This window comes from Melitaea cinxia, chromosome 25, assembly GCF_905220565.1.
Source record: "Melitaea cinxia chromosome 25, ilMelCinx1.1, whole genome shotgun sequence".
Lineage (NCBI taxonomy): Eukaryota > Metazoa > Arthropoda > Insecta > Lepidoptera > Nymphalidae > Melitaea > Melitaea cinxia.
This window is the reverse complement of record NC_059418.1, coordinates 675,519-684,570: the sequence shown is the minus strand read 5'-3', so window position 1 is coordinate 684,570 and position 9,052 is coordinate 675,519. Positions and strand designations below refer to the sequence as shown.

The 9,052-nt window shown below is 36.9% G+C and overlaps 1 protein-coding gene across 1 annotated transcript; it reads left to right on the top strand.

Moving 5' to 3' along the window:
* The first annotated feature begins 3,943 nt into the window (after positions 1–3,943).
* On the top strand, positions 3,944–6,131 carry LOC123665838 (E3 ubiquitin-protein ligase RFWD3-like). Its single transcript, XM_045600072.1, has one exon. It carries the CDS (start codon positions 3,944–3,946, stop codon positions 5,801–5,803), a length of 1,860 nt encoding a protein of 619 aa, XP_045456028.1. The 3' UTR covers positions 5,804–6,131.
* Positions 6,132–9,052: the final 2,921 nt, after the last annotated feature.

Here is a 9,052-nt window from a genome sequence, read left to right as displayed (position 1 = left end):
TAAAGTGATTTTAAACAAATATTTATTTCACAACTTTGATACTAAAGAATGTTTTGAAATTTATACTGTTTAGAATTTAAATTTTTTTTCATTAATTTGAAAAATTCAAGGATGGCGCAAACTAAAAATTCTTGATGAAGTAAACACACAGAATCTTATAATATATTTTTGTGTATAATGACAATTTAAAAGGATTGGAAAAATCTAGAAAGGATAAATTCTAGCCTTTTTTCATGCAACTAGGATGACAAACAAGCGTACAGCTCACCTGATGGTAAGCGATTACCCTAACTTATCGACGCATGCCACAACAGAAGCGTAGTAAGTGGGATGCCGCCCCTACCCCCAGTCCCTCCCCAGGAACTCAGATCACCTTATTAACAACATGAATACTAAACTGGGTAATTATGTACAATCGAGGAGTTTCGTTTAACAAAAAAAAAAAATTACCCTAACCTATCTAACTTAAGAAGTACAACGTTTAACGACAGTTTCGTTTAACCATAAATTACACTCCTCGATTGTACATAATATCCCTAAACTGGTTAAAAGCAGTATTATTTAGCTGTGATCTTCTATAAGGTACTTCCCCAGTCGGGCTGCTGCACATTTTGTGCAGGATATAACCTACTGTGCTTGATCTCAGCTAAACAAGCTTACATCTACAAAAATTTAATCTACAACATTGCTCAAGAAATTTATTTAATATAACACTTGACCTTAAGGGATTTTTTTTTTAACCATTTAACCTACTTTTGTTATGTCTTATTGATGTTTAAATTATTTTTGATTGATTAAATTAATATCTTATTACGAAACAATTTTATCAATCTATAACAATTATTGTTATATTTAAAGATAACCTTAATAACATGTAAATTAGGCCAAGTTAAATGATAGGGCAGATTAAATAAAAAGAAAATAAAAAATACATATCCAAACTACATGCATAATAAAGCAGAGAAATATTACAACTTTGTCAAGCTATTTTTTGTTTTTGAGATAAACTATAATACAAAAACTATATAATTATAAAAATAACACAAATCAAATTCAAATTGATTTTCAAATAAAAATAAAATCATACATTTTTACGCTTCTCAATATACACGAAAGATTTGCCAAAAGCATATGAACACTAAATAAAAATACTTATTCTTTCGACAAACGCAACATTCGTGTTATACTGACCTGGTATCAAATAAAGGGGTAAACACATATTGTATAAGAGAATCCAGGTGCCCTATTTAGGGGTTGTTCTGTAGCTACATATAACTTATTTCGAAAGTGAATTCGGGGGTGCGGCTGGGGTAGGTATGACGTCAGGAGAGGCGCGCGCATCCGATGTGACCTAAATAAACTTGCGACACTATTTTGTTACGATATATATCACTAACATGTCAACAGGGTTAGCCCCGAGCTGGTTATTGACTAACGCTGGCCTACAAAATGGTTTCGTATGTGGAAATTGCTGTTACGAAAAGTTTATTGGTGTTAAACTTATGACGTTTTTTTGTTGAGATACGAGACTTTTACGTAGCTTTATGAGTTAATATATAGTTGTAAGATACTCACCAGTGATAGCTAACATCACAACGTAACAATCCAATAGGTTTTAACACACTACACAAACATTTTGTTTTTGGTACCGAGACACAGCCGCCATTAGACCATTCACCAACTTGTAACGAGATTTATCTAACCACAGCTCATTATTATAGAGACTTGATTACGTTTAATTACTTATACTTAGGCTTAAATTATGTTTAACACAAATAAGTCACGAATGAAAGCTCGTTGAGTAGATTAATTTAAATAAAAAACAGGATCGAGTACAGCCCCGTTATGACTACCGTTCGCGATTCTGACACTACTGCCAACCTAAAGGACAAATAAATAAATACGAATAATACCAACATGGTACGTAAAATCGGATAATCAATATCGATATTTTGGTGTCATATATTAATATTTTTGTATAAATTAAAGAATGATTTGCTACTCCAAACTATAAATTATGATACAATAAAATATTTTATACCTATTTAAAAATTATGAAGCGTGTATGTGTTTCTGTTTTGAAACCATACGAATATAGTTTTTTGTGCGATACGTTATGCTTATCCGAACATCTTTTGTCATAAATTTCGAATCACAGACAACAAAAGTAACATTGTTTAGAGTTTAGCGACTTTTAACTTCGCTTTAATTCATAAAAAAAACTTTTAAATTGTTATTGTTTAATTTAAGTTTCAACTATATCTCATCAAGTATTATTACAAATATGATAATTGTTTCTCATCTCCACGCCTACAAAAGGCGCCAGTTCCATTTTTAAGTAAAAAAATCATCTGTAACTTTGACATTTTTTTGGGTATTTTGTGAAAATTGTAAGTACCGTTTTTTATGCTTTTACGCTTACAATGGGAAACTAAATACGTAAATAGACAATATCACTTTAAAGCCTTGTGTGTATGTGTAATGTGTCTTAAGTATATTGTTGTTGTCCTATGGTAGTACCCCATTGGTACAGAGGACCTTCATGAAACGTCTCCATCCGCTCTCCTGTCCTGTGTCTCACGCTCCACGTCTCTCCAACTAAGCCCGACAGCTCGCAGATCGGCGTCGATAGTCCGCTGTCACGTTTGCGCGACCCTGGCTGGGTTGTCCTCTGATTTTCGTTAGATATTTATTTATCCACTTCCACTTCTTATATAGTTGTAACATTATAATTTTTTAAAATTTTGAAATGTAAACAACACTGGATTGTATATCAACACATGCAATTATACACAATATTTGAGTTCTATTTATGCTAAGTTTCCTTAAAACAGCTTCATTTTGTATTATATTATATTATGATATAAATACATTAATAATAAAAAAATTAAATAGATTTATTACATGTTTGTATTATATACATATGTGTCTTAAATTCATCATCATCATTATATAATCACGCCTCGTTCCAGTGGGGGTAGGCAGAGACCACTTCTTTCCACTTGCTACGATCCTTACATACTTCTTTCACTCTGTCCACTTTCAATATTCCCTTCATACATACTCTTCGGTTTAGGGTACTCTTAACCTGCCCTTTTTTCAAGACTTCCCTTAATTGGTATTATTTGGTTATTATTAGTCATGGGATAGTCATCCTGTCCGGTAGTTGTGGTATACGGGTATGCGACCCCGGCTTCCCTAGCTATTACTGTCACTGTCCTATCCCTTACCCTCTGGGCGGTAATATCCTACATTTTCTATTCCCCACACTAACTTACCAATCTTCCTTGTCACACCACCTATCCTTCCCTTTCCCTATTCCTACCCTCTCCGCCAATCCAACGTCTGCCGCGCGGATGGATGCGTGGCTAGGGGCAAGCCTAGTTGTTAGAGTACCACGCTGCCCTGGGACCGGACTACTCAAAATTAGGCCAGCCTTAAATTCTATACATGTTTTCAAACCATTTAAACAAAAACACACGTTGAAATGATGATGACAGTTATTAACGTTTATGTCTCAATTTGTATACCTACAACCACACAACACCATCTCCTCTGCCCGTAGGTTGCCTGGAAGAGATTGCTTTTCAGAGATAAGGCCACCCTTTGCACCCTATGATACTTAGTTAAAATAAATCTGATATGTATTATTTCTGTGTTGGTGTACAATAAAGTGTATTGTTATCTTACGTTATTAGAGGCTTTTCAGTTTGTAGTGTTTATTTTATGTTGTACATCATTACTAGTATTTAGAAAACTGATGGTTCAGTCAGTTCAGCCTATCGCAACCCACTGCTGGACATAGGCCTCCCCAAGTTCACGCCAGACATTCTGGTTTTCCACAATCTTCATCCAGCCCATAACTTTAATCTTACTTAGCATTAGACAACATCTTTTTAAACATCCATTTATGTTGGTTTCTTACAGAGACATATGCATAAACATGGACGAAGATTCCCAAGAAGACTCTGACCGAGTAGAAACACCGTTAAGAATCATTCCAGGACCGGTAGAATGGGAGGACTCGAACTCTCTGGCGCCACCAGATCTCGTGCAAGATAACAATGCTCAAAATAGTGACATTGAAGCAACTACTTCTAGCAATAATGAAGCAAGTAATGAACCAAGGGATTTTAATTGGCGGCCAAATATGGGAGTCGATAATGACAACTCCAACTCCTCTCAAGTGCGATACTCTGAAGCCGGAGCTACGGTACGAGAACTGGCTCCCCTCGTTCCTTGGAGACCAGGTCTCGGCATCAATGATGACTCTAGTTCTGCTTTTGAACATTCAGAGGAAAGTAACACAGAAACCGTAAATCAAGAATCAGTCAGTCTAGCATCATTCCCGGACGCTGATACCAAGAAAGATGAATCTCTAGACGAACCTCCCGCTAAAGTTAGGAAAATAAGTTCGCCGATTCGTAACGATGACATGGATGGTGAGACTTGCCCAATTTGTTTAGACACTTGGGGCAACTCTGGAGACCATCGATTGGTGGCTCTGAAATGTGGTCATTTATTCGGCGCGCAGTGCGTTGAAAGGTGGTTGAAGGCTCAGAGCACAAAAGACAGATCCTGCCCGACTTGTAAGAGCAAGGCGACTTTGAAAGATTTGAGATTTATTTATGCTAGAAAATTGGTGGCGGCGGATACGACGCAAATGACGACATTACAAAAGCAGATAGAAAACCTTCAAGCTGAAAAAAGTAGAACAGAACTGGAACTCCAAAAGTCTAGAATAGCTTATCGGGCCTGTGCGCTGCAGTTAGAAGTCCTCAGAAGTACCCTGATGAAGAGTCAAGGTACAAAAGAACAAGCTCCGAGACGGTCTTGGCGGTTCGCGTTGGAGAAAAATATTGAGATATGCAAAAACAGTGACTGTAGAGTCCTGACATTTAATAACAGAACTTGCGAAATATATGTGTCCCAGAAGAGCAACACTAGTCTTTTTCCCGGTTATGGTATTAGAAAGATCAGCTGTGTTGATTATAAACTTGGCCAGTTCGTTAATTTGCACGTAAAACCAATAAGAGATGTGAAATATTCGCAGCCAAGGGATTTGCTTCTAAGCGTGGGACTGGACAGTGCGGCGCGAATCGTTGAAAGGGGCATCCCAAGTATGTCCATACAATGCGGCCAGTCTTTATGGTCTTGCTCATGGGACTTCTTGCGCAGTCACGAGTTCTACGTGGGCGGTCAAGGAGGCGTGGTCCACCATTATGATGTCAGGAATCCGAGAACGTATATGCATACAATGAACGCTCCAGGAGACCTGTCCCCGGTTGTCTCGCTGTGTTCGACGGAATATGGCCTACTGACTTGTCAGCTAAACTCCAGTTGGCTTTGGGTAGCTAATACGGGGGAAAGGGAGCCCCGACCGTTGCCAGTCGACGGTCCCTTTATGTCCCTTAGATATGATAATGAATCTCATAGAGCACTTTTGTCTCGTCGAGGGGGTGTTAATGAGAGATCAAGACTGACGTTATGTAGACTGAAGGCAAGCGTGCCCAGCGGCGAGATAGTTTTCGACGTGGATCAGACGTTCCCTGGTTCACATCGGTCAGCACTCATGTCCAGGAGTGCGTTCGTTAAAGCTCCTGGACAGACATGGGTAGCCGCCCATTCGGAGAGTGACTCGGCTCTTTACCTCCACGGCCTAGATGGTGCGAGGACCCTGTCCCTCCCGGCTGCTGAACCAGTTCTAGATGTATGCTCTACTCAGATGAATGGGGAAACAATACTGGCAGCGCTGTCTGAATCCAGACTCAGACTGTACAGAGCCATACCGACTAACTTGTGACGGACGATCTATTAATCACATTGTTATCAAGGACATTTAAGTTTGTTTTATTTGAACGGGACTTACCGATCATTACCAATATTTCGATGATAGCAGTGCCATGGTCACGGGATGACAGTGTGGGGGTTTGATGGTCATGGTAAATCCTGTTTAAATGGCAGTGTTAATTGTGACGGTTAAAAGAAAAAAACTGAGAAATAGTTTTGTAAGTCTTTGTTTTAATTTAAATTAACTGTTGTGGAAATCTTTATGTGCTGAATATCTAGTTTTTTTAGTGATTTTTGTTGTATAATTGTGTTGTAATTTAATAAAAATATCTATTTTTTTTTATTAATATACTTCCATAAAGGTTTTTTTAAATGCTGGAACATGAAAATGAAATAGTTTTTTTTTATTCAATATATCATAGTGTTTTTTTAAGTTAGTACTGAAACCCTTGTATGGAATTAGTACTTCAAAGTTCCCTAAGTTGTTTAATAATACATTACTCACCAATGCATATAAATTAGTTCCTAGAGACAAAAAAATTATCAAAAGATTCAATCAATTTGAAGACATTACTGAAGACTATTTTAATTAACCGACTTCAAAAAAAGAGGTTACTCAATTCGACTGTGTTGTTTAAATGTATGTTCGGGAATAACTTCGTCGTTTATGAACCGATTTTGATAATTCTTTTTTTGTTGGGATGGAGATATCCTAAGTGTGGTACCATTATAAGGAAATCAGGATCTGATGATGGGATCCCAGAGAAATCGAGGGAAACCCTCGAAAATCCGCATAACTTTTTACTGGGGTTACTGATTTTGATGATTTTTAATTTAATCAAAAGCTGATGTTTATCATGGTCACATTTAAATTTCATGAAGATCTGATTACAAATTTTGGAGCAATCGTAGTTACTCGACAATTTTTTTGTCTACCTACGTTGTAATACTTGTCGATATAATTGAAGGCGGTTTTTCTTCGTTTGCCTGCAAACACAATTATTGAATATCATATCAAAAATTGAGCGTTCCTGCGGGGATCGAACCTGCGTCTCCGACTGACCGTGTCGGCGCTCTAGCCAATTAAGCTATGGAACGATGTACGCTAGATCGAAATTTTTGATATGATGATTTTTTTATTTGCGAAATTTTTGATATGATATTCAAAAATGTTTAGAATTCCTAATGTGTGGGTAACACAAAAATAAAATCGTACATAATAAAAGTTTTGTTAACTATTTTGTGTATTTATTTCTGTTTGTTTGACGTATACTTTTTGACGTAACGGCCATTTCACATTTTTTTAACAAGTTTAGCTAGTGAACTTAGTACTTGTGCAGTTAAAAACTTGGGTCTCGTCTTGGCAACATTTTGATGAAAATGATTTGGTGGGAATACACTTTTGAAGTAAAACTTCTTTATGCGTGCTTAACTTGAGGAGTAAGCTGGTGAATGCGTGACGAGAGCGTTACGAAAAGTGTGATCGGGTGATGCGAACGGAAGTTGAGAGGGAGATCTAAGTTAGATGGAGCTAAAAAAAATTACCTTAGTCGTGTGGTCTAAAGCACACTCGTTTTTTTTTTCATATTGTCTACTGCTGTCCCTATCGACCTCGACAGCATCACCGGGCGGGGCTGTCGGGTACTGAGACCCAGCCGTGAAGGAAAAAGGGGAGCCCTTTAGAAGGGCTCGGCATGTCCGTTCCTCCTAAGAGTGTCTCCTAGCGGGATCGCACCTCAGCTTAGAACGAAGTCGGTATGGAGAAAAGCGCTGTGCGGAGCGCTGTATGCGCTACAGGCGGCTTGCTACTTGCATCGGTGCATGCGGGTCGTCGGGACGCAGGGACCTCGCATCCACCGGTGGAAACGGTGTGTGTGCTATAAATTATAATAGCATACTGAGTTTGACCGCAGTTATACACTTCAATGGACAAACATTGCACTTTAACCCTATACTTGGCAAGAAAAAATATTTTAGAAATATTGAAAAAAACATAATAAAACACGTTTATATATGGTTATTGAAGGGATAAAAAATAATAAAAAAAAATATAATATAAGTAATTCAACATTTATTGAATGTATCACATTAGATACATTGCCATGCCCTTAACAATCAACACTATAAAGTCTACGTATCTAATTTGCTACACTGCCAGTCTTTGAGTGAAGCTAATAAATGAGGCTTAAACATAATAATTGTAACAAAATAAAACCCTAAAATGTCAATATTCTCTGTGAAATAACAAAATATAAAACATAATTATTTTATACTTCTACATAGATATAAAAGTTAACATAAAAAAACAGCCTTTGTATATTATAAATCTAAATTTTTGGTAAATTAAGATCAATCATTAAAATAAAGTCAAAAATCAGTGTTAAAAATAGGTTCCTTATAATAATATTTATAAAGTATTAATTCTTGGTATGATATTCTATGAAACAATTACGGTCTGGCAATAAGCACAACCTCAATTTGCAATTTTGACAAAAAAAAATTATTCAACCCTTTTGTGCAACCTTCCTCTGCTGGTTATTTCAGTTGGATAATGAGTAACTTGATCATACCAAACAGTATCTGACGGTCTTTCAGCTACTGGGCTCTAAATAGTCTTGGTTGATTTCGTACCAGACCTGCTGATATCGCTCATATCAGTTTTTTCAAACCTCCGTAGGCTTTCAAAAATTTCAATTTTAAAGGTTTTTAGGGATTTTTGTTTTTTGTTCATCCATCCTGGCTTTTACATCACGCCGATATAGAAGTCAGGAATTGTTTATACAAATATTGAGCATTTGAGAAAATATTGGTAAATACCAACGATGGCCTCGGGATGGTGTACGATATGGAGTGATCAACATATCGGCGAGATCAACGTCGCACATGTAAGAAGTGTTAATTTTTTTATTAAATTGGGGCAAGTCACTGGCATTTTTCTACTTTGTTCTATCTTGTAACGAACCACAGTCTGGGTAGGATACGCATCCACAAAACTATTTGCAGCAGTGACACATTTGTTATCTAACCATTTAAAGAAAGCAATCTTATTTTTATTGCATACGACTTGTGCTCTACCCTTTTTTTAGATTTTTATCCGTGGGTAGTTTTTTCTCCGCTCCTCGTAGCCTATTTGCTCGGATTGTAAAAACCCATGTAACCCATTGCAAAAATGCCTGTATTCATTGTGTAAATATTGTAACAGCTCAATAGATGTGAAAAAGTTATCGAAACATAGGACTTTGCAAGCAGGTTGTCGAATAGA